At 44.3% G+C, this 25,068-nt stretch overlaps 5 protein-coding genes and 2 long non-coding RNA genes across 10 annotated transcripts in view; 6 read left to right on the top strand and 1 right to left on the bottom strand.

Annotated features, from left to right (window-relative positions):
- On the top strand, positions 1-3,303 carry LOC133393681 (uncharacterized). Its single transcript, XR_009766323.1, has 3 exons — positions 1-1,550; positions 1,635-2,966; positions 3,049-3,303. It is a non-coding gene; the product is annotated as an uncharacterized LOC133393681 (long non-coding RNA).
- A 2,338-nt stretch (positions 3,304-5,641) lies between these two features.
- On the top strand, positions 5,642-6,981 carry LOC3291850 (uncharacterized). 3 transcript variants are annotated; one of them, XM_552809.2, is made up of 2 exons: positions 5,642-5,880; positions 5,944-6,981. In XM_552809.2, exons 1-2 carry the CDS (start codon positions 5,870-5,872, stop codon positions 6,476-6,478), a joined length of 546 nt encoding a protein of 181 aa, XP_552809.2. In that variant the 5' UTR covers positions 5,642-5,869; the 3' UTR covers positions 6,479-6,981. The 3 variants fall into 3 exon arrangements, with proteins under 3 accessions (XP_552809.2, XP_061518409.1, XP_061518408.1); XM_061662425.1 differs by having other exon boundaries at positions 5,651-5,880; positions 5,970-6,981; XM_061662424.1 differs by having other exon boundaries at positions 5,651-5,880; positions 5,967-6,981.
- Positions 6,982-8,873: 1,892 nt separating this feature from the next.
- Positions 8,874-13,123, bottom strand: LOC133394054 (uncharacterized). Its single transcript, XM_061662423.1, has 4 exons — positions 12,985-13,123; positions 9,817-9,932; positions 9,531-9,737; positions 8,874-9,457 (listed from the first exon to the last, which is right to left on the bottom strand). Exons 1-4 carry the CDS (start codon positions 13,029-13,031, stop codon positions 9,117-9,119), a joined length of 711 nt encoding a protein of 236 aa, XP_061518407.1. The 5' UTR covers positions 13,032-13,123; the 3' UTR covers positions 8,874-9,116.
- Positions 9,510-12,862, top strand: LOC133394053 (uncharacterized). Its single transcript, XM_061662421.1, has 4 exons — positions 9,510-9,636; positions 9,794-9,982; positions 10,050-11,378; positions 12,486-12,862. The coding sequence occupies exons 3-4, from the start codon at positions 10,424-10,426 to the stop codon at positions 12,845-12,847; spliced, it is 1,317 nt and encodes a 438-aa protein (XP_061518405.1). The 5' UTR covers positions 9,510-9,636; positions 9,794-9,982; positions 10,050-10,423; the 3' UTR covers positions 12,848-12,862.
- Positions 13,124-14,315: 1,192 nt separating the features above from the next.
- On the top strand, positions 14,316-15,485 carry LOC133394106 (uncharacterized). The gene has a single exon (XM_061663034.1). The coding sequence runs from the start codon at positions 14,316-14,318 to the stop codon at positions 15,483-15,485; it is 1,170 nt and encodes a 389-aa protein (XP_061519018.1).
- Positions 15,486-16,690: 1,205 nt separating this feature from the next.
- Positions 16,691-18,722, top strand: LOC3291848 (vitelline membrane protein 15a-1). Its single transcript, XM_061662420.1, has one exon. It carries the CDS (start codon positions 18,047-18,049, stop codon positions 18,488-18,490), a length of 444 nt encoding a protein of 147 aa, XP_061518404.1. The 5' UTR covers positions 16,691-18,046; the 3' UTR covers positions 18,491-18,722.
- A 4,766-nt stretch (positions 18,723-23,488) lies between these two features.
- The window catches only part of LOC133394052 (uncharacterized), a 42,144-nt gene continuing 40,564 nt past the window's right edge, over positions 23,489-25,068 (top strand). Inside the window, exon 1 of one of the 2 annotated variants that reach the window (XR_009766587.1) lies at positions 23,489-23,679. This is a non-coding gene — a long non-coding RNA (uncharacterized LOC133394052). The remainder of the gene's footprint in view (positions 23,680-25,068) is intronic. The other variant, XR_009766586.1, reaches the window with a different exon arrangement.

The raw sequence follows: 25,068 nt of genomic DNA, 5'->3' as shown, positions 1-25,068 counted from the left end.
AATTGCCCATACGTTTGATTGGTAAAAATGCAGCTTTACACGTGTTTTTTTAATGTTTTCAACTATGAACAGGGACACATAATGCACTCAGAAGATCGGGGGCAAAAGACACCAGTGAGTGCACTGCAAACTAGAATGAATTGAATTAATCAATTTTCATTAACTGGTGCCTATTACCCAATGAGCCCTTTTAGCTGGCATTTGAAACAGTGACACTGCTTTGAGTTGGTATAAACCCATGAAGCTGCTTCCATCTCGTAGCTCTTTCAGTGCAATTTAAGCTCGTAACGGGATTTTACACTGCAATGAGTGCAATGGAATTATGTTATGTTACTTTTTTGCACGGTTTTGTTGGGCCGCGTGCGCCAAAAGTCAACCGATGGACAATAATCAACCATCTAATACTCAAGATCTAGTGTTATCGACTATTGTATCGTGGGGGGAATGTGATATTCCCTTATTGGTTATCTAGCTATATATATCTACAAACTTCACACATATTTAGAAACTGCTTACACCGAGGATAGTTTTGTAAGCCTATTACACGAAACGACACCATCGTTCCCGTTCGTTGGCCTGGCGAGCGATCATTGCCCTGTCCTGCCGAACCGCTCTAACTAACACATTGGCACGCTGACGCTGGGACTGTCAGCGGTGAGTGACTGCAGTAACGCGTGATCGACACGCACAACTTCGCTAAAGATTGGTCAATTGGTAGGAAAAATCTTCCTTATGGATCTTTAAAATCATATATGAACAATAATGAACCAATTCCTAATTACTATTTCCAGGATAATGGCGTAGTTCGATTAACAAAGACCCTATAGGACAAAAGATTGATCATAGAGCAAAATGCAGAGGAGTTTAGCGTTCAGTGAGAAGCATCCAGTTTTGAAGAATAAATAGCAACTTAGTTTCACTATAAGTCAAATATATCGTTCAACTATCCAACGAAGTAGCTTTATTCAACTAGGTCGTCTCTACAACTTCCGCTTTGCACCAACTGAAATCCTTTTAACTTCAGATTTCTCATTAACTTTTTCGCAGTATTTACTAAGCGGTGCGGTTTATTATGTGGGTTTTTATATATAAAAGAAAGGGAAAAAGTGCGTTCTTTCTTATGCTAGTTTAACTTATCCAATTCTCCGATTAGGATCAAATATCATATACATCGTTGATTTAAAAGTATCGTGCAATGGCGCAAGCAATCCTATAGCTTGAAATTATTTGAACATGATTTTTGATTGCTTCCTTCGCTAGTAACACAAATCGGCACGTAACAAGTCAATCGTCTCATGTACCGCATTTGTTACACCCCAGAATAACTACAGCGCATGAAACTCAAACATTTTTAAAAAATAAAAATCCAGTCACGCCAGTTGGAATAAATCATAAGGCTAAGCAGTAACTACCAACTCGTACGAACCTGAAGTACGATTCAGTACGATTTGAGCGCGTATAGAGGTATTTTCAGTGAAGTGATCACAATGAAATTGGTTCTGTTGCTTTTCAGCATGTTTTTCTTGGCTGGCGTATCCTACAGTCAAATGGTAAAACAATCGTTTCCAATCGGATCACTTAACACAAGAACAAAACAGACAATAACTATATGGGCAATGAACGACTTGTTTCAGCGAATTCGTGTACCAAAGGTATGCCCAGCAGGGCATATGCTCGATCATAGGGAAATATGCAGAAAGATTATGCGCCCAGGGAGATAAATTCATATTTGAAGAATAAATATTGACTCACTTTCACAAAACTACCTCCTGCGAGCGAAATACGAGGCTAATCGTTTCATATGCCGATCTGTTGTCACGTGTTAATTTTCTTCGTGCATCGCGTTTGAATGGTTAGCTTCTTTGTAAGTTTTGTGCGTAAGTGTGAGACTATGTAAATCAATTATTGTAATATGTAAATCTATGGAGCGTGTATACATCGAGTGGGCTTATGAGGTCCGTCGATTTATTAATAAATATACAAATATCTTCTCTTTGGGTTCTACTTTCTGACAGCTCGTTGTTTAATTGTTACCTCACGGTGGCCACTATGAGATATTGGGATTATATGATACTACTATTCTATAAAGTGGCCTCATTCAACTCGCTCACCTGTACAAAGTATACGTTACGGAAACTAAGCCAAAGTCATAGAATCTATTTGACTATATTAAGCGCTGCTTACGGTTACAGAGTTTATTTTTGCATTTCTGATACCTCATTCACTCCTCACAGTATTCACCAAGCGTTAATGATCATTGAAGTATGCCGCTTTATAATAATTGAAAGTATACCGCTCAAGATCATCGATAATCCTCCGGATCAATCAATCTGATATTTAGTGGTGAATTTGTGCATTTTTTCTCTCCTTGTTGTGAGCATAGCGTAAGCCTCGTAAATGAATGGAAGGTATGAGAGTAGTCAGCGAGAATAAAACATTTGTTTGCCTGATTGTTCTTATAATAATACATAGAATAAGTCTCACTCAGATATCACCTTTGAAGGTTTCCTTAGGCTTAGGAAGGCTTCAATAAATTGTACAATAAAACAAAGAAACCTTCATATAACGCCTCATATCATTTGATCTTGATTGTTTATTGCTTCTCTTCTGAGTAACATACAAATCTCATTCGTCTCAGGTACTGCATTCATTACACCCTAAGCGATTACAGCGAATAGAATTTCAACATCGTTTTTAAATGAAATGAGGTTAACATGTTTTGTAAATAAAATACATTACTTCGAGTTGGAATTATTGATTGCTGAAGAAGCTGCTGCTCCTCGAACAGTGTGATTTAAACGCGTAACGGGAATTCCAGTGAAGTGCGCGAAATGAAATTGGTTCTCTTGCTTTTTAGTGTGGTTTTGTGGGCTAACGGGTCCTACAGCCAACCGATCATGTCTGACAGTTCCTCAAAGCTACCCAATCCGGAAAATCCAGTATTTTTGATAAAGCTAGGTAAATTGGTAAATAAATCGTTCCATTTCGAGTATTTTACGCATATACAAACAGAGAATGAAGTATTTACGAAAAACAAAATCATTTCAGAGAAAGGACATATTTCCACCAAGGGTATGCCCTCCGGGACATATGCCCGATCTAAATGGACAATGCAGACTGATGATGCCCTGGGGAGATTCCATTCCATCAGTTCATGAATATGATCTTTTTCTTCCACCATCGCTATGTCCACCAGGACAAAAGCTCGATCGTCACGGAAAATGCAGACCGGTGATACCCGCGAGATCACCGATAAAGGATTGGCTCGATTGGCAAACATCAGCCAATTAGGAAAACGGCAGGTTTGTTTCTTCTATGGTCCAATTTGATCCTCAAACGGCTTAATTGTTAAAATTAAAACTACTAGAGCGCGTCACAAAGCGGTTGAAATGGTTCCGATTTGAGCTATTCATTTCCTAAAATAAAAGTAAAATAAAACAAGCGATACACACTGCTGGACTTGTGTCGTGATGATAAGATAAGCCGCCTGTCGGACAATTGAAAACACGGCGATCATTGTCGTGTCGCCCACTCTTATCTGGAGGGCCATTGGGGCGTAGGAAACGACGTACTTTAATTGCAAACTACCCACCGAAAGAAGCTGTTGTCTTGGCGGTTGTTTCTCGAAAAACAAAGAGGGATTTCTGCATAGTTTTAAAACGGGTGTTTATCGAAAAGCAAGTGATCGCCATGAAATTGATTGTGTTGTTGTTTGGTGTGGTTTTGGTGGCGAGCGTAACCTACGCATATCCCGTGGGATGTGAGGATGAACCAGAACAGCCACCCGCAGCAGTTCCTCTCGTTCGAGCCACGGCTATTGCGAAAGAGGTGAGCAATTTACTTGATGTACAGGTAAGAGATTATGACGTGTTTAAGAGTTTAAAAGTTCGATAAAAATTCAAACGATGTACTGGAAAATGTGCTCATTTCAGAAAGCGAACGTGATTGATCCACCGAAACTATGCCCCGACGGACAGATGCTGGACCATCAAGGAAAATGTAGACCTATTATGGGTTAGTGTGATAGAGACCATAGTTTGAGTATGGTTTTTTGAAGCTTAATATATCTTGAGCTGATATTTATCGTTTCGGACATTTCAAAGAGACGCCGCCCAGTTTCACTCTGTAATAGTGTAAAGTGATATTTCATGAAAATATATCAATACACGAATGCAACAAATCCATTGTACTATTTATTTGCCGGGTAGGGTAGATTAGAAAATATTAGCTATCTTTTTGCACTTTCCTCTACCGTCGGTAGCTTCCCCTGGCCGGCATGCAGCCGGAGCATCGATCACTGCAAACCGGTTCGGATCAACTGCGGGATGTTTGGTTTCGTTGTCCGATTCGGATTCTTCACGCTCCACCGACAAATCCTCGACTGCAATCATACCGCTTGGCAGTGGCGCCCTTGGATCGAGTTTGTATAAATACGAACTCAGCTGATACACTACGGGGTGATTGTAGTAATGTAGCTGCTGTGGAAGCTGTAGTTCCGTGGGCAGTTGTACCGGAAGATAAGCACTTTCCGCGAAATTAGATATCACCACCGAGCAGCACGTTGCGATCGTTAAGTATGGGATCATCATCTTTACTGCAACAACTTTATGAGCACAATGCCCTACGACAGCGACAATTCAATGGAGAGGAACTGAACGTGCGTCCGGTTGAGGTGGTCTGTTTTATAGGCAAGATGAGATGATCTGAAGAGATTTGTGTGATCATTCATTATTGGCAGACGTAGAGAGCATCATTACCCGCCCCACCACAATTCTTTGATCGCTTCGGTCGAAATCTTAGCAAATGTTTGCTCAGCAAACAGTCCACATATCGTTTCGTGGAAGCATTGAAATTTAGGAGAGCAGCACTGAAGGTCAGTAATGGATCATGATGACTTTATTCCATTCATGATACAGTTTTGCAAGTAGCTTTGCAAAATTGACATAATTTAAAAACAATCAATCGTTTTAATATTTACAATTCAGGATTTCACAAAAATGTTTAAAAAAACGAAAATTTAAACACTTTTTGCCACATAAAAAAACTAGGCTTTTTGAACATGTTTTGAAACATGATTATTTTTATTACATGTGAAGGAGGCTATAATAGAATTGAAAAATATATGAAAAGGTAAAATTGTACAATTTATTCTCTCATTTTATGTGATAAAATTTTCATCAACGCATAGGTTACTTCAGGCTTTAATTATTTCTGTAAAATTTAGCAGAGTATGTTAGGGATAAAGTAATTCACTACCAAAGAGGCGAATAAGGGCACAAATAGGTCTAAACCCTCTTTAAACAGTGAAATAGCAATAACCAATTCACTAGGATGAAATTCTTTGCAGATCAACATTATCAACATTATATGGCCGAACATATGTCAAAAATATTACGTTATAATATAATAAATACAAAACATTTTTTTTTAAATAGCCGTCAAATACATACAATCCGCTTTGAAAAATCAGTTTTCAACATTTTGTGCAACTCAAACAACAATTTTACATTTTATTTTTTTTATTTTTTATTTTAACTTTAACGGCTCATTTAAAATTACAACGGTGTATCTTGACTAAAACTTTCTTGGTAAAATTTTCTTGCACACCCTCTTCATCGAACATCGTTTGATCGATTATTTCTGCAATTTGACATTTGTTGGTCCCGCTAATAACCAAAACAGAAGACAAAAAAAAACAAATACGAAAATTTACATTTTGTCGGTCTTTTGCTCTTTCCGTCGGGGAAAAAGTTGGTGTGATTCATTTAGAAAGCTAGCAAATGATTCAAACGATTTATAATCAGTGCCAGTGTTTCTTGTGAAACAATTTCCTTCCCGCGATCTATCGAATGAGCAATGTGATAAAGCAATGGCGGAAAGGTATGATTTGCTGACGGAGATTGTCGTGCGTATATGAGCTGAATTGATTGGTTTTGGTTTTAGCGCTACCATTCTGAACACCCCAGTAGATGAACAAGCCCAGCGAGACCTTGCTTCGTCCGAACAAGATGCCCAAAGCGTAACATCGGAAGAATCTCCCTACGACACAGGCTACCGAAGCTACCGCTATGGATACCGCCCGTCGTACAATTCCGATGACGAGCCGGAAGATGACGATGAGGGCGAGGAAGACCCGTACCAGGAGCTGTTTATGAATGCGTACCGCTCTGCACCGCAATCGTCGGACGAAGAGGAGGAAACGACCGGCGAGGGATGCCTGAGCAAAGTGTGCAATCCGGACGCAAAGCCACTCTCCCTGATGGAGGATTGGGATCTGTGGGATTACATGGACGAAAGTGAACTGAAGGAACGGTTAAAGGACCATCCACGGCTGCTGGAAGAGATTACCCGCAAACGAAAGCGGCGCATGCTGGAGGAGGAGGACGGTGCGACGGCTCGCGAAGACGACGAGCTGTGCGATGTGATGAACCGGGCCATTAAGTGTGTCCGTACGGAAACGCCCAGTTTAACCAGTTAAAACAGTTGGCGTGATCGGTATTTTTTGTGTGAGAAATATGCCTTTCTTTTAACTGCTTCCAGCAAACAATTGACATTGCTTTTTCGCATCTTAAGCTGTGTTACTTTTATGTGGATTAATTTTTTATTGAGTTTAAACGTCGTGTACGACGATATAGAATTTAACGAATTTTCTCTCATGGGTGTAAAATTCGAAATAGGATTTTATAACTGGAAACAAATACCCAGATGCAAAGGAGCAAATCGTATCAAGTGATTAGAACGTCTAAGAACTGCTTAGTGCCTAGCGGCAATAGTGATGTGAAATACTTCTCAAACGAATTTATCAGTCATTATGTACTCGCGGAGAGGAAAAGAGTACTTTACGATAAGATTGTTGGTTAAAGTATAGTTTTAAAGGTATTTAGTACGAATAGAATCGTAAAGAATATATTCGTCAACTTAAAAAAGCTGAAGTAATGAAATGGAATATTGCGTTGAAATAAATCGACTTATTTAAACAAATAATTCGGAATAAAACGAGTCAAGGGAGCAGTTTCTCAATATTACTTTCATTTTGATAGATAAACGATGATTTAAAAATAGCTTTAAAGAAATTAAATTGTTCTAGTTTGTATTGCTGCAGGAAACGCAATTACTCGCACTGTTCAGGTTACATCTGTATATTCGATTTTATTACGTGTAAATACTTAACCCTACCACTATTAACTACTATTTACTGCCGATAGAGAAAAAAAAACAATAACAATGGAAAACCATACACACTCCGAATCAGCATTTCATCGAATTAAAACAATTGATAAGCGCCAACACGTGTTGACTGGGTTGAAACGTTCCACTGTGCAAACCGCATTCCCGCATTCGACCGTAACCCACTTCCTCAATGAGAAAACTGCATTCAGTTGCAGTGGGCCTTTGTGTAATTCAATTGATACTGATACAAGTTGATAGCTAACAAACAGATAGCACGGAAAGGAATTTTATCGACTACGGTGTCCGCTCCCAGCCTTATCGTGCGTCCGGCGGTACTGTGGAGCCTTCGGAAACGGCCCCATTGGTCGGTTGATTAACGATCACAATCGGTGGGCCCACTTCAGCCGTCTGAAATGGGGAAATGATAAGACGATACTACACGTTTAGTGGCTGTTGCAGTAGTGGCAATGAAGTGCAGTCACTGTTGTGTGCAATGTGAGTAACTTGCGTTAGCTATGAGTTAAACTGTTACACACAAGACGTAATGCACAACAAAGCCGTTTCATTCGATGTAAAACACTTTTTTAAAACACACTCCAAAACCTCACCTGACTCGTGCTGAAGCTTTCGTTGTACGATTTGCCAAAGTTGGCATCGTCGATATCGTAACCTTCGCGGTTTCCACAGCACAAACACATGGTGGGGTCGCTCGTTTCGTTTCGCGGCTTGATTTGATCCGGGACCGCCCGTTAAGGAAACTCCGCTCGGGGCCGAGGACGGTTCAGGTGCAACTGAGCGATCGGCGATAGTAGCGGGAACTTCAAATATACAGCCACAATACTGCCACCATACGATAGGTGGCACACGTATACACCCCTCAAGCATGTGCGCGAAAGCCTCCCCCCTCCCCCCTCCTTCCCCAAACCCTTTCGGCTGCTCCGTCTGTCGCGGACGAAAAAAGGATGACTAAAACTGCGACTTTCCAGCCGGGTGAAACGATAGGCAGGAACAACTACTCCCCTGTGAACAGACTGTGATTGTGACTGAAGCATTTGGGCTGGGGTTTTCGTTTTTGTTGTTTTGTTTTGCTGCTCCCCATGTGCTTTAGTCACACACCGTTTTGCTATCCATGCGTAGCAAATATTTCTAGCAACCAACATGCATGCACCCAATCCAACCACCACACGCTTCGCCAGGTTTCATAACCGATAAAGACACGAACAGGGAAGACACAAGGGTTGTGCGGTGCATTTGCGGCGGGCCGGATTCTTATCGGTCACCACCGGTAGAACTCTTCACCGGCGTTGGTGTTGGTGAGGCAAACGAGAACGCTGCTTCCGACGAGAAACAACACGTTTGTTCAAACAAGAGGGAAGTAACAAAAAAAGTCTCCAGCGCACAAACAAATAACGTCTGTTATGCTCAGATTGAGAATTTGCCGAGTGAGTGTGCAGTTTGCTGTACTGCAGAGACTGAGACAGGAGACCTTACTCATCACTGTTTTGTGATTAATTTAAATCTTCACGGTGATTCACATTCCAACCGGAGCTAGATAAACATCTTTCTGGTGGGACACTACAAGAATAGAAAGAAAAGGAAACCTTGCTTATCGCGATGACTAAAAGTGAACCCATTTTATAGCGCGCAATCAGTGGTGCTATCTAATCTAACGCTATCAGCAGGGACATTGTGGCCTCAAAAAAGTTTCTGCTATCGAAAGATTTGTACCGGTTGATAGCTAATTAAATCTGTCCAATAGATACGCACTTCAAACGAAATCTGATAACGGCAAGGCCACCCTTACCCGCTGCAAGACACTTCGCATCGGCTTCTTCTGTTTACATGTATGTGGTAATGATCGACGCAAGTAACGAACATACTAGCAAAAACGGCCACCATATGGCGGGTTGTTTTTATCATTCCAGTCCCCTCGAAACGTTGTACCTTCAGTTCGATTGCCAATACGCGGCACAAGCCTGCTGTAGCTGTTCCGACAGTGCCGACGGATCGTCCAGCAGCTGTGCTAGCAGAAGCAGCTCCAACAGCGTCATCGATTTCGCCTGCATGTTGGTGCGCAGATCGGGGCCGCGGAATATTTTCGGCACCACCAGGTACGGTGTGATGACGGCGTGCACTTCCGTCGGCCGCAGATAGCCGTACAGGGTGTAGCGGCGCATCAGCTGCAGATAGCGCTTGGCAAAGTGAAGGCGCGTATCGTCGTACTCTTCGTGCAGCAGGTTCAGCACGTCGAGTGCGATCAGCCGCTTCGGTACGCCGGCCACATCCCCTGGAAAGGTGGTTACAGCTGGGTAAATCGGGTGGGGCTTTGTGGCCGGTAAGATGGCTTCCACTCAACCTACCCAGCACGACATCGACACAACGCTGAGGAAGCACTTGCACCTGATACAGCGAAAGGAACTGATGGAAAGCCATCGCACATTCCCGCGGGGCATGGGCCGAGCGCAGGTAATCCAGCAACAGTGGACAGCCAGCTTTCAGCTTGTCGAATATTCTTTTCACGTGCGTTACGCTACCGCCGGTCACAAACAGCCCGTAAACGCCAATGTCTGGAAAAAGGGGGAAGAAGCGTCATGCAGTGGAATGTTTTTTTTTTTTTACACAGCCTGTCGGTACGAGCCGCCTCACGTTGCTCCAGATAATCGATGCAGGCCAGCAGGGCACGGTACTGCTGCTGGGTGATCTTCTGACTTCCGCTCACTTCCAGCACCGAGTTACGGCGCCTCCGGCCAAACACGATCGCGCTTGAACGACAAACACAGTGAAAAGCGGGTACATTAGATAAGCAAACGGGGTGTGTGTTTATGTGCCTAAAACAGATTGGATTATTTAACAACAACTGCAACTCTCTTTACTTTTAGGCCGCATTTTTAGACGCGCAAACTGGGGTCGCCCGCTATGTATCACGTTATGCGGTGGGCTTGCAGCGAGCTTAGAGGTCGCCCGTAAACAGAAATGCAAAACAAACCGTTCTGGTGACCGTGAGGAGGGAGGTCTTGCTTGGGGTTTCAAAGAATCTGGCTAGCTATCCCCACTGCCGGTGCGCTTTGTTTACAGAGCTGCTGGCAAAGTCACGGTCACGGCCATGAGCCCACGGTGGGTCCAGCTCACTCTGGAGGAGCGTACGGGAAAGCTATATAAAACCGGGTGGCGCCAACAGGTGCCTGGTTTAATTAGCGCACGATCGAGCGCCAGCTTGATCCAGTGAACTTTCGGACGGGCGAGCAAAAGGGTGATGAGCATAATGTGCACGATAGTGTCCGTCGTTTTGGCCAGCACGCTTCTGCTGGCATCGATCGCTTTCATAAGCGCAAGCAGTACGGCGGACGGTGGGCAGCACCAACCCGGGGATCAGCAGCTGGCAAACCATGAACCGAACGAACAGGGCGACATTTGGGAGCTCATATCAGCCGCATCCTTTCCACCGCAGAGCTCGTCCGATCGGATGAGACGTTACGATCGCTACCGGAGCAGGGCGCACTCGCACAGGGAAGAGGAGGATCCGCTGCAGGCCGAAAATAGCCACGTGGTGGTGCAGGTTTACTCGGTCGATTCGGACGAGCAGCAGCTGGCGAACGAATCGTCACCAGCGTCGATCGGCACACCGATCCGCTCACTGAAGGTGGAGAACTACGCGACGCCCAAGGAGCAGATGGACGGCAAACCGACCGATCGGATCGAGCGGAAGGTCTTTCCACCGGTGCGCAACGTGCAGGAAAAGCTGGACAAGGTGATCTCCTCCGTCGAGCAGCCGGAACAGCCGGAGGAACTGCTCTCCGAACGGTTCTTTATCGACGATGCGGCTACGAAGCAACAGAAGGGACCGAACGGTGGACGGTATGGCGGTGGCGGCAATCCATTTGATGCTCAAACGGATGTAGAGAGTTTCGAAAGGGAAATGGAGCAGATGCCACTGAAGCAGGCCAAATCGGCGTACGCCAACTCGGCACCCTTTTTCGACTACGGCGAGCACACGAGCCAGCGGATGTTGGACGAGTTCTTTGCGCTGCGCAACCAGGACACGCTGGCGGCCCGCCGCTCCAACTATGACTGGGGCGAGGGACAGCTGCGGTCGCGCACGCTCGAGGACATCGAAGCCCAGGGCCGTCGGGTGGCGGCCGGGAGAAGGAAACCGTCCGGAGACTACCAGCGCGAGGAGGACATGAGCTACGATCGCTACGCAGACTATGGTGAGTGGGAAATGTGCTCTGGTCTAGTGATGGGAAACATTAAGTTTTTGTCGAGACTGATTCCGGCATGATCCGAAGTTTTCTGGAATCGATTCCGGATAGTAGGACCAGAATCAGTTTCTGGAATCGATGCTGGAATCGGAATCGGCTCCGGAATTGGTTCCGAAATCGGAATTGAATCCGGAATCGGAATCGACTCCGGAGTTGGAATCGGTTCCTAAAATGGTTCCGTAATCGGAATCGGTTCTGGAATCAGAATCGGTTCCGGAATCGAAATCGGCTCCGGAATCGGAATTGGCTTCGAAATCAGAATCGGCTTCGAAACGGAGTCGATTTCGGTATCTCCATAAGAATAGGCGTTAGGGTCCAATGATGCTATGTATTATTAGCCGCAAATAATCAAAATTTACTTGTAAACGATCCATCCTCATGGAGATTTCAGGACTGATTTCGCTTCTGAAACTTCTGATTTCAATTCAAGAACTGATTCTCATTCCGGAGCTGATTCCATTTCTGGAGTCAATACTGATTCCACTACCGGGGCTCAGATTCGCAGATTCCCAGGTCAATTCCGATTACGGAACCGATTCTGATCGCTGATATCGCTGATAGGTAACTTCGGAATTTGCTCTGGAATTGACTCGGTAATCGACTCCGGAATCGACTTCGGAATCGACTCCAGAATCAGCTCCGGAATCGATTCCGGAGTCAGAATCGAATTCAGCATCGGAATCGGCTCCGGATTTGGCTCCAGAGTCAACTCCGGAATCGGCTCCGGAGTCAAATCAGGAATCGGCTCTGGAGCCAACTCCGGAATTGGCTCTGGAATCGACTCCGGAATCGGCTCCGGAATCGGCTCTAGAATTGTCTCCGGAATCGGCTCCGGAGTCGATTCCAGCATCGGAATCAGCTCCGGGAACGGCTCCGGAATCGACTTTTCAATCGACTCCGAAATCGGCTCTGGAATCGGATTCGATTCCAGCATCGGAATCGTCTCCAGAATTTATTCTGAACACGAAATCTGAATCAGATAGGTCCGATGTCTAGCTCCCACCACTCCTCTGATCCATTACTAATGCTTCTCAACACCCCCCTTTTACGTTACAGCTGCCTCCCAACAGCGTGCCGGTACGCAGAAGCTGGGCCGCAAGCAACGGGCCACACCGTCAACGCACGGCCAAACGCACGTCCTCAACAAGGTGCCGATCGTCGCGTACGATGGTGATGGGTCGCTCGCACCGATGTCAGGCCAGCGGTCGCAGCAGTTCGAACGGTCCCGGTTCCACTACTCGCTCCCGTCGATGGTGTACAACCCGTACGCCGCCTGGGATCCGTACCATCTGAACATGTTGCGGTGGCCGCAGTGTGGCGCCTGCCAGCAGAATGCGCGCGCCCTCTGCACCAAGTGCGGGCTGTGTGCGGATTGCTGTGCGCACAGCAAGTGCACCTGCGGCTGCCTGAATGGCTAGTTTAGGCGTTGGTTCCGCATTAGTTTTAGATTTCCGCCACACACACACACACATACACACAAACAAACAGCATCGACACATCAAGGCACGGAACACACTTTGAGACACGGGGAAAGCACAGCGTTTCGATACGTTACCACTTTCGCCGGTACTTGAAGTTGTCCTCCAGCCATTTCCAAAACATTGGAGCACAATTTGGAACAACGTGTGTTTTCTGCTTAACTTATTACACTTAATTTAAACACAATCATTTGGAAACGGAGCGTTGTTGTTGATTGCACCTCGACGACGGGTCACACACTATTTTGACAGACGATATGTTTTGGGGCAGGACGCGCACCAGCGACGGCTGCTTGGATGAAGAAAAGTGCGGGGGGTTCCCTTTTTTCCCTTTTGCAACACAACACAACACCCCAAAAAGGAACACCTCAGCAAGCCGTTCTGTCGCGGACGTGCTGTGGTAGTGCGCGGCATTGATGCTGTAACTTAATCCGCGGTGCATTGTGCGTCGATGCGCAAGACACAACACACAGCGCGCGCAAAACGCAAAGCACCACGCAGTACACGCAGCAGTTTTGTAATGTAGCGGGGGCGATATAACGTTACATACGGCAACTGCTGATGTTTAGGTTAGGCTTTCTTTTTACTCGTTTCCTTTTTTTAAATTCATTTCACGAGTGTTTTATTCCATCGAATGGCATGTAATGCGATATTCTTTTCCGTCTGTTGTTGCCGCCGGTCCGCCTTGTTGCTAGGAAAGGCCGCAAAATTGGGTCAGCGTGGCTGGACCACCAGTTGCAATCAAAATAAATTATACCGTACATGCTAGGCAACATCATTTTTCTCTTTTCCTTATTTGTATTAAAACATCATCAAACTCATTAATACACCGAAACTAATATACAATCACGTCCCGAGGTGGAGGAAAGCATGTTTCAACCCTCGATCACCGCCATTTGTTGTTTTTTCTTCTTTCTTTACCTTCTTCCTCAACTGTCGATTAATGCATAAAACGAGGAACTGAAATCGGCCCTGTTTGTTGCTAAATGGCGCTGACCGAAGCACTTATTTGTTGCACAAAACAAAAGAGCACTTCCAACGATCCATCCACCGATACGATTGCTCATCGTGTCCGTCCATTTCATTTTCCATCGAACCGGTGAACCGGTAGTTGTCGCTCGTCCGTCCTCGAGCGTGCTGTGTGTGTGGGTTTTGGCTTCCGCCTGACCTGGTGTGTCTGTAACAGCAAATAAAATAAAACAAAACAAAAGACACCCGGAAGAGATCAATCTGCCCGCGCTGTGGACCGTTACATCCCGTTATCGCGTTCTTGTTAGAGAGAGATTCCCCGAAGGAGTCTGCCCGGATGCCGGTTGGTGCCTTAAGTGTGTGTGTGTGTCTCCCGTCCACCTCTTCATATAAGAAAGACCTTCAGACATTGGCCAGTGAACAGTGAGTGCGGTACGTTATGGCTATCAAGATCGGTTTGCTGTGTCTACTGTCGGTGGTGGCGGCCCGGGGGGCGTTAGGGCAGTGCGGTGAAGAGTGGTACGGTCGAGACCCGGACTTGGAGTACCCGAGTGTGGAGGAGCAGCGATCTTCCCGCAGCTACGAGGAACCGAGCGAGGAGTACTACACGGTGAAGCAGCAGCGTTCCCTGCGAACCAGCCGTTACACCCCAGCAGTCTACCGGTACGCCAATGACTTCCGGCAGGACGGTGAGGACAGTGACTGGGAGCGGTACGGTGCCGGGCGAAAGTCGCACTACGATGTGCACAAGGCACGCAGCCGCAAGTCGTACGATTCGTACGGCAAATCTTCCCGCAGTGATTACACCATGAAGGGAGCGCCCGTTGGGAAGTTGTACGAGCGCAAGAAGACAAGCCGAGCGGCCAAGTACGGTGGGGAAGGTCCAGCTGGACCGTCGTACGGCAAGACAACCTCGCTGACGTATAAAGCCGTTGCACCGAAGGCAAGCTGTGCGCAGAATTTACTGATCGGTTGTACGCCCACCGTGACGCGGGTTCCGTGCTCCGCGAGTTCCCCTCACGATGGTCATGCTGCGGGCGGTGTTCCATACTACCCGCCGGCTCCAATGTACCAGCAGCCTGCCCCGTCAGCTCATCATTATGGAATGCCTCACCCAGCACCGTATGGTGGGTATGGACCGCCACCATCGTCCCACTACTATCCCTCACCGGCAGCATCCCACGGAGCACCAATGCACCAGCAGAAAGAGCACTTCGAATACCCAACTCACCATGCCAAACCGTCCGAAGATGCCCACGGGTATGGCCCATCGTACAAAGCCGCCACACCGGAAGACATTCCCGGGTTTGCCGCACCCGTCCAGGAACCGCTGAGCGAATCGCCCAAGGTGCCGATCATCTCCGCCTTTGCCAAACCGTCCGATCCACCGACCGCCGGGATGCCACCGGTCAGCTCAACCCAACCGAGTGTCAATGGGACAGCAGCACCAGCAACAGCAGGAGTGGAGGGCGAGACGACATCTCCCAAGACGCCGGTGGGGCCTGCGCTGACGCCCGCGCCAGCCGTCCCGCAGGAAGAAAACGATGAGTTCTGGGGCTCGAACGCGGAAAGTTCAACGGACGTTGCCGAGGGCTCCACGGCCCGGTGAAGCGTATGTCGAGGGGGTGTTTGGTACATTTGAGGTAGAAAATAAACCCGTCCACACCAGATCTCCGCCTTTGGGTAGGTGGCTCGGTGGAAACAAAACTTTAGCTCAATGGTGGTTTCATTCGTGTGCGTTTCTTTTCTTTTTTGTTATTGTTGCGCAAGTATGATCGACGCGTGTGGAGTTTGAATTTGTTCACGTCAGCAAAAGGTTTGGCTGAGGTTGTTTGGTGCGGTGCATGACCCAAATGCCTGGCGTTAGCGTTGGTTGTTGAGGGTATGGAATGTTGCCATACAGGTTTTGTTGTGCTGGGTTTTATTTAATTGCTTAATATTTATTTTAAAATCGTTAAATAAAGCCTTAGAATGAGGCTTGTATTTAATATTGATTTAATGTAGCTGATCGACGGATGTTCTTGGCACCAATGAACTTGGAACAGCATTGAAATAGATATTTTCTTGAAAAAATAATGCATGCGTTGCATTTGCTCAAAATACATTACTTTATTAAATCATGTGTTTTTTATTCACATAAAAAACGATTCACGATCGAAAGACATTTGTGAATGAAATTGGCGCTGATATCAAATGGCATCTCGTTAGTCTTTACGTACTGTTTCCAAAACACAAAACAAACAAAATTCTTCATTTTGACAAAAAGCAGATACTTGTAGTAGAAAATGTGTGCTAAACAGTTAAAAGTCATGGTTTGGAAGAATATTACAGACCTTTAAAAATTACTTTACGCTGCATCGTTTTGATTCACTTTAATCGAACGATACAAGCACTCAAATGCAGTTTTCAGTAGGGGTTTAATATTTAAAATATGTTTTGATAGCTACAGTTACTGTTATGGATATCTTGAAAAGAATTTTATTGCTAAATTCCCATCAGTCTACGCAACCCCATTCATGACCGTTGCCTAAATTTATATTTAAAAATCATGGGACTTAAAAAAACGCGTGTAATGAAGCTTTTACAGGGTTTCCTAAGGTTTTTTTTTTGTTTTTTCCGAAAATCTTTGGTTGCTTCCCATAATTTTTTGTTTGTCTTTCCAGAATTTATAAGGCGTTTCCCAGAATTTGTTGGTTCAATTATATTGATGTCCAAAGGGGACAATACCAATACAGGGTTTTCCATGAGTCGTGGGACACTTAATGAACTCTTTCTAATGTGAAATGAACTTAATGCAAAGGGGCACCCTTGTTGGACAAATCCAACAGAAATTTCCAAGGAGCCTGTCCAAAAAGGGTGCCATAGAGTCCAATTTCCACCATACCAAGTTCACTTCCAATAGGAAAAACCCTGTAAATCGTAAGACGAGTTCAAAAAATTATGGAAATCAATCGTGGAAACCTCTGTAACAAACATTAAACATCCTATATTCATCAACTCACTTTCTAATTGCCATTTTTTCCATGATGAATAGACAATTTATTTTTGTGGAGAAGCTATGTGTTTCTGTAGTAATTTAATTTAAAATTCTTGAATATGTCTACTGATATAGAAAATGATAAAAAATTTAAGGAACCACAAGGTAAAACGCTGATATAAAAGTTAAAATACAAGATTGAATAATTATATCTGCTAAATATTGACTTTTAATATATAATTATTTGTATATTGCGCTGATAAAGCTCTCCTCTACAGTTTAATTAAATCATTAAACTTCATCACCTCTAAATGTTAGAATTATGTCAATTGTGAAAAGAGACGAAAGAGACCAACCTGCTCAAAGTCTCTATCCTAAGGAATAGGAAAAAAAACAATGTGGATAAACTAATTTCACATTATTAAATTAAAATATTATAAGTCTGAACTTACTGCTCCTAGGGGTTTTTAAACAATTTTTGGAAAGCTGTTAATTGTGTCTTTTTTAGCAAAACATAAAAGGCCAATTTTCACCGGGTTCTGTAAAGTAACGAAACACTCATGGGAATTGTAACAAGAATTAGGAGAAAACTTTTGCTTTATGCTAAACCTTCAATAATGGTTGATAAGTAGCCCGATCCCTTGAAATCTTCCATTAATAAACCTTTTTGATCATGATGTGCTCATATCAGTTGCTAGCCGAATGTTCTGCCAGACCTTCGACTTGGAGAAGTGCGTCGCCAAAATGCGTAAGCGGAATGCTTTGCTTTTCGCTGCCGCCGCTTCTACCGTCTATTCAGCAAACACGAACGCCACGGTGCGTGTGTTTTATTTTCATTCTGCCACAAACCCGTGCACCACCATCCAAGGGGTTGTTTCCTCTTCACCGCAATGAAAGCATAAACATGAATTTCGGGCAACCAACCCGTCGGAAAGCCACTTGTTTGGGACAACTTTCGGAGTGAGGCGTTGCACAAAGAGCGAGAGAACAAAAAAACATCCTCCACGTTTTGTTTGTTACACTTTCCTTGGCCGCTATCTTGGCTTTTCGCTTCCCCTTAGCGTTTGCCCAATGTCAGAGTGATATAAAATGACCGCTGAGTCTGTGGTAAGAGCATCAGTCAGCTGGCAAGCCTTCCCTTCTTCAGTACAGTAGTGTCCCATCACGCACAGTATCAACCACCGACGAACAGGATGAACAGCTTCATTGCGATCACTCTGCTGGCCGTGATTGGGGTGGCCATTGCGGCTCCCGCCAAGTACGGCGGTGGACACGCCCACCATGGAGGAGTCGTGCCGGGACCGGCCGTCGTCCACACCTACCCGGCCGTCGCACCGGTGGTCAAGTGCGGCCACAATCTGCTGGTGAGCTGCGATCCCCACCATCACCCGGTGCCGTGCAAGGCTGCCCCGGCCCATCACGCCGGCTATGGACACCATGCACCGGCCCCTGCCCCGGCCTACCACCATGCGCCGGCTCCGCACTACGCCCCGGCCGCTCCCGCCTACCATGGTGCCGAGGAGCATGGTGAGTACCGCGCCAAGCACCACAAGAAGCACCACAAGAAGCACCACGGCAAGGGCAAGAGCGCCGACAACGTTGGAGAAGCGATCGACAGCAGCTCGGAGGCGATGTAAGCGGTCTGCGAGGGTCGTTGCAGCAGCAGCAGCAGTGCGCAAGGAGGAAAACGCTTTGCAAGCTGGCTGGTGAATCATTCAAGACTGAATACAATTCCTTTCCTATATTTTCCTATCCGCCCTGGTTTCCCTTCCTCTCTATCAGTCGAACAGTTTGTGGTCGATTGGAGAAATGAGGTGGAAACAGGGACTGCGTCACAATAAAATGTGAATTTTCCTAACAAAAAGACAATGCTTTTAAAGTTTTCCTATTGTGATTGAAGATGAGTGATTGAAAGAAAATTCAAAATTTGAATTAGTTTTGGAAATATTATTTGGGCTTTGAATGAGTGGTCATAGAAACATAATTTTAACACTCTCTCTCATAATTTTAACGCTGTGTGGTTCTTTTTGGAATCACAACTTGGTTCACTCTCCTTCTCTGTGATTGGTCTCTCAGCAACTCTCAGCAGAGCGTATTGCAGCGGGAAGAAAGAGGGAGCGCTTGATGTAGTAGCGGCATCATATGTGAGGATCGGAAAGAGAGTAAACGATCGTAAGCCAATGAAACGCGCTCATCGCTCTCTTATCTTGTACTGTGTTCTTCGCAGAAAGCTAATGCAAAATGCCAGCGCCCAAAGCGTGTTAACAAAGCAAATAGAACATGAAAAAATTGATAAAAAAAAATATTATTCCAAGAAAGCATTCCAATTTTGTCTATGAGACCATCAAAATACAACTGCAAACCTTTTGCAGGGCTACTCATATTAGTGGCATGCTTTGTAGACTTTATGCGCTAAGCGGTTATAACAAAAATAAAGCAAACATTTATCATTTCCAGTTAGAAAGATAAAATATATCAACTTTTCGGATTTTATATGTTTATTAAACATGTTTTTATACATAATTTTGTACACTTTTTGTACGTCATGTGTTAAAGCTTATTCAACATTATTATCTTATCAAATAAAGCATGTAGTTGAAGTTTACTACACCCGCACTCTGTTCAGTAAGAAAAATAATCGCTTAAGATTATGGTAAAGATAGAATAAATACATATACTGTCTGACATAGTCATAAGTACGTGAATCCTTCATTTATCCTCATATCCGGCGCAATAACTGCAGGTGAAGAGCAGGTTTTTTTTGTAGCGAGAGGAACCACGAGACTGCCCAAAGTTCGAAAGACATGGATTACTTGTACAAAAAATAATAATCATGTTACCGATCAATGTTGCCACGTTTCAAATCATTCTTTGTTATGAACCAATACTTTCTATATGTTAATAAAAATAATGCATTATTTAATACTATTCGCATAATTAACATGGATTTTAATCGAGGAGTTAATTGTTATTATTGCATGTTGTTAAATCACGTGTGCGATTATCAGTCCCATTCAAACGTCTGACAGTATTATCTGTCTGTCACTACGATATTAAAAACTTCCGGAAAGAACATTGGTCCAGAACATATAAATATGGTTCTTGCAAGCCATATGTCTCTGTCTGTGGATCTAACACATATAAGTTTTTATTGCTTCTTCATAATGGCACTCAGCGATGGTCGAATCGTTATTTTTAGAACATTCTCAGATTCCTACAGAAGTTGTTTTGCAGCAGTTTACAAACAAAAAAACACTAAGGAAGTGCAAAAACTTGCTAGACCTTCTAGTTGACGAATACGGATGAGGAACTCGTTCCCCAAAACAGCTGCAAACGTCCAATGTTTATCAAAAACAACACAGCCACAAAACAGAAGCTATATAAGCAATCCGTACGCATGATGTGGCCGTTTGTTCGATAGCTGACGTGCAGATTGGAAGACATTTTACAACAATCGCAAAAATGAAGTTCGTGCTCGCCTTACTATTCCTGCTTGTGGCAGTGCTGAGCATCTGTCAGGCTGCTCCAAAGCCGGCCGACGAAGAAAGTGCAACCGCTAATGAACCGATGGAGATGAGTGCATCTGCAAGTGAAAAGCCAAGTCCGTACGATCCAGTCAAAATTGCCGCACTGCAAGCTACCGAGACGGGGCGCTACTGGTTAGGATTGGCGGCGAATCTGATCACCGAGTTCATTAACAATAAACCATAAGCTTTTCGTTGAATATATTCGCTACAAATCGATTGTTCAATTTTCAAGTGTTGATACGTGCTGTAGATATTGTATTGTAAAAGTATTCAATAAAAGACATCTTGCATTACGTATCTTCGTAGTGTTCGTATTCTTGTGAATCGGTAGCTCTGTGTACATTTACTCTCTTCACACAACTTCACTACACGTTGCGAAGACTTCGCACAACTTGTGCAAACAGACGAGGCTTGTCAATCTGTATCAGATTCCTACTGGAAGAGTGAACGTCTCGCATGCTTTAGAAAGAAGTTGATAATTTTTAACAATAAAACTGATAACTACATTCATCAAAATCTTGGAGAAATGTCGGAAACTTTTAAATATTAAAAACACCACAAAATGAAGCAAAGATAGATGAAAAATATGTTTTAATCAAGAGAAAATCATCCCAAATTCTATTAAAATGCTGATGGTGCGCTTTTAATATTTTAATATCTTAAACTTTTCGAGCAATCTGTTGTGCAAAGGTCACCATTGCACAAGTGTTTAGGTGTATTATCATCTTTGGGGACTACCTGTATTACATTTTATAGTTTTACAGTATACACGCTAAATCGTTCTAATTGCTGTTACTGTTACCTTGAAACTCAATGTAAAGTAAAGAAGGAATGCAAAGAAAAGGAAATATTTCACGTACATTTGCCTAATTGTTAGGCGTAAATTAATGCAAGTTTCCAGTTTTAGTTGTTTAATCGTTGCCTAAACTTATATTTAATGAAATAATTGCGGTAGTGCTAAAACGAGCATGGATGTGATTTAAGCCTCACCTGGAGGTTTAGCTGATAAGAGGCTGTTAATTAAATGAATTTTTCATTTTTTTTCAAATCTTTTTTATTGTTAATCGTTTTTCAACGATGTCATAAACAAAGAAATAACAATTATTTTGCAATATTTAGTATATTAACACATGTTTCTAGCAGTATTTTACCTTAGGTTTTTGATACCTATTCTCAACCATTGCTGTTCGCAGATAATTATAGGTTACGTTTTTTATACATTAATTCAGAGTATGCTGAAGCACGAACCTTACAAAGAAAGCTGTGTACCATGAGTGAATAGGGTAAAGCTAAAGAATGAAAATTGGCACGCAACACTGCCTCCACCGATTGCCTCTTTGTATACATTTAGGCGCAGTATAGCTTCAGGTTCGTCAACCTGTTGATTTATACTTAAACCATTAAACAGCAATTTTAAACAGCAGTTTTTTACGTTAGTGAGATGTGTGTTAAGATTTATTTTTCATTTATCCTCATGGTAGGCGCAATTAGCTTAGTTTAAAGAATGCACAACAATAAAAAATAGCACAAAAAATGTCGAATTTAATACAGCAACATATTAAGATAAAACAAGGTCCATTAAAACTCAAATTTTTCCTTTGCAATAATATGAAAAAGTTAAATTATTTCAAATAACAAAATGTTTTGCATCATTTTTGGAAATTATGCTTTTTCTACTGCCCCAATCTATTCAAGCAGCCCGGGTGCATAAACAATCCTCCAACAAACGGCGTGCTCAAAGCCCTGAAAGCTCACCAATACTAACTCACCCACATGGACAACCTTTCAGATGCAGATTGAGAGAGACAAAACACAAACCTGACCCATTGCCCCGGACCTGTGTTGGGTAAGGGCCGGTAAGGGATGGTATCCCGTGTTTTTGACACGCATCGCAAGCGAGAGCAGAACCTGTACCTTGCGCAACGGTTCGCGCGCATTACGGTGAGCATGTCGTCGGTTCGGTTTCTTCAATGACAACCGAGTGCCCTATTGGGGGGGGGGGGGGGGGGAAGGCTTGCCCCAACTCAAGTTAGTGTGTCTATATTTCATTGGAAGCGTTGCATTGGAAGGTAACAATATAACAGTAGAACAGTTTTGTGTTGGGTTCTTAATTGCTACGGGTCAGAATTTCGGAGAGATTCTGAATAATGGAGAATATTTTAGAACATGTTTTCAACTAACAAGAAATCTTCTCACGTACAAAAAATCTTCTATTATTCTCAACTCGGAGTCACAAGTGTTAATTTCATTTTCAAATGGTTGAATTGTGTTAATAATGATTAATATAAACATGTTCTATCATTCTCATGATTAACTTTGAAGTTAATTGCGCAATATTGACTAATTTCATAATCAAATTAATCCTATTCATATAAAACAATTACTACTAGCCTTGACCAAAATGCAACAGACGACGCTGAATGCCACATGAGATGGAACCTATTTTGTAAAAAAAAGAAAAGTATTTGTCATTACTTAAATACATTAAAAAACTATTAATATATTCACATTTCGTAAAAACCAACCAATCAAAGACACATAAGAAATGGTGACCCAATTAAGACTCCTTCTTAGTGCATTAGTGAACAATATAACACCATTCAAACGGGAATGTACTAAAAGTCGGCCAATGTACTAAATTCCCATTCTCGGTTTCGAGCCCTAACCACCAAGACGCTACGCTAGACAACAACTTTCCTAGTGGATGGCCGTGCGCAAGAAACGGTTGTTTGCCGCTCTCCCGAAATACAACGAAAGATTCCGCGAAGCTCGCCCTAAGATTGGCTCCGGTATGGATCCTCACACAAACACACCCTCACACCGGTTACACGGCAGTAGCTTGCTTCCCGTTGTCACTCCACTCGTGCCCTAGCTGACTGTCTGCGAGAGCGCATCACAAGAGAGCACACACCGAAAGCGCCTGCCTGTGTTTCGCGGCACCGAAGGACACGCAATACTCCCACGACCGCGCGAGCATGAGAGCGCGAAGGGAGTAACACCACCCGCGCGCGTACGAAGAGAAAGAGAGAGAGAGCGAAGGGTGTAGTAGTATGGTGCCGTTGCAGGCGGCTGCTACAATCGTCGGCCAAGCGGTTGCTGCTGGTCGGAAAAGCTTCCACCTTCAGTCTTCAGTCAGTTTTCCCACCGGTCGTATGTGCCGCGTACCGCGTTTCGCAAGGCCACCCATTCGCCTATCGGTCAATCTCTGTCATCTCTGTTTTGTCCTCTGCAACCCAACCCCAACACTAGCAGCGTCATCAACCATTCTGGTCCCTTCCCACTTTGTGTCCCTCATCACGGTAGGAGTTGGTTTGGTCAAGTTCAATTTTTTTATGGGTTGATCCTACCATCATTGTGTCAGTGCGTGTGCCTGTCGGTATGTTTTCCCAAAGGCGGTTTTAGCCTAATGGCTTGCGTCCAAAACAGTAAATCCACGATGGGAGAATGTGTGTACCTTGTGTAGCAGTGAAGTGAACAAAAGCTAGAAGAAGGACAAAATGGATACACGCACGCCCAAAAGTTACAAAAAGTTTTCTGATGGAAAGAAATCAGCAAGACAACACCATTGAAACTCAGCTGAGCTGTAACAACTCGGAAGAACTCGTACGAAACCGGAACCCGAAACCAGAAATTTGACTATGAAGTGGTGCAAAAGAGGATAAGAGCACCCTGTAAGCATTCCCTCCCCAGTTCCACCACCACCACCCACCCATGTACTGAACTAAAATAGTGTCCAAAATGACTCCGGCTGCCTCGGTGGATGCTCCCGGTTGCGTGACCGTGTGCTTACGCTGCGAATAAATCAATTCTTTTTTCCCGTTGTTAATTAACTTAAAAGTTTTCCGTTCGTTGTTTCGCACTGTATTCGAGGTACTCTCTCTCTCCGTCTCTTTGTGCTCGCTCTCTCTAACTCCCTCTCTATGGCTCTCTGGTTAAGCCTTCGACAATCCTTTACTAGCAGCAGCACACACAAAAATGACGCCTGATAAGATTCGCCCACCTAGCAAAAGCTTCCCAATACAAGCTGTCCCGATAAGAAGACAGACGACGACAGGAAGGCCGAAGAAGTAGTCGCCTACTCTGCTCATTCGATTACGATCCAAGGGCGTGTGTGTGTGTGTGCCGAAAAGTGTGCGAAATAGACGTTACTACGGAACGGAAGTGTCGGAAAGGGACGACAAAACAGTGAGCAAGAGCGAGACACCCACCACCACAGGGTGTGATTGTTTCGTCGTAGGCAGACAAGGCCGAGGATCCTTGCTATCAACAACGGCACCCACTGTTTGGCTGTTGTGTGTGTGAGTGTCCTTTTATTGTTTTCGGAGTGGAGTCGAAAGCAACCTGTGCCAAGCCAATCAATTTGGCGTCGCAACGAATTACGAACCCAGTCGCCCTCACTGGCTGGGCCTGAGACTGGGGCGGAAATAAATAAAAAGAAAACCTCCCGTCCCGTCGGTCTCGGGAGGGGTTCGGTGTGTGTTCCTTGTGTTTCCCAGCGTCCTTGCGCTAAGCAGTCCGTGTGTCTGTGTGGGTTTGGAAAAGGTCGCGCACACACCTCCGGAAATGGACGGAACTACGTGTTGCAGCACCGTCGTCTGCCAAGCCTGTCTCTGCGTGGAGGTTTCGGACGCGCTGCCACATTATGTCATAGTTTCGGACGGAGACGACCTCGAAAGCTTCGTTTAGAG

The sequence above is a fragment of the Anopheles gambiae genome, chromosome 3, assembly GCF_943734735.2.
Source record: "Anopheles gambiae chromosome 3, idAnoGambNW_F1_1, whole genome shotgun sequence".
In the NCBI taxonomy this organism is placed as follows: domain Eukaryota; kingdom Metazoa; phylum Arthropoda; class Insecta; order Diptera; family Culicidae; genus Anopheles; species Anopheles gambiae.
The sequence above is the reverse complement of the archived record's forward strand: the minus strand, read 5'-3'. Positions and strand labels throughout refer to the sequence as shown.

Excerpts from the sequence above, each read along its gene's own strand:
- LOC3291848 (XM_061662420.1), top strand. The coding sequence starts at position 18,047 with ATGAACAGCTTCATTGCGATCACTCTGCTGGCCGTGATTGGGGTGGCC.
- LOC133394053 (XM_061662421.1), top strand. The coding sequence starts at position 10,424 with ATGAGCATAATGTGCACGATAGTGTCCGTCGTTTTGGCCAGCACGCTT. Across the intron at positions 11,379-12,485 it reads CGATCGCTACGCAGACTATG|CTGCCTCCCAACAGCGTGCC; the intron begins GTGAGTGGGAAA and ends TTTACGTTACAG.
- LOC133394106 (XM_061663034.1), top strand. The coding sequence starts at position 14,316 with ATGGCTATCAAGATCGGTTTGCTGTGTCTACTGTCGGTGGTGGCGGCC.
- LOC133394054 (XM_061662423.1), bottom strand. The coding sequence starts at position 13,031 with ATGTTTTGGAAATGGCTGGAGGACAACTTCAAGTACCGGCGAAAGTG. Across the intron at positions 9,738-9,816 it reads CATCGATTATCTGGAGCAAC|ACATTGGCGTTTACGGGCTG; the intron begins GTGAGGCGGCTC and ends CCCTTTTTCCAG. Across the intron at positions 9,458-9,530 it reads TTGTGTCGATGTCGTGCTGG|GGGATGTGGCCGGCGTACCG; the intron begins GTAGGTTGAGTG and ends CCACCTTTCCAG.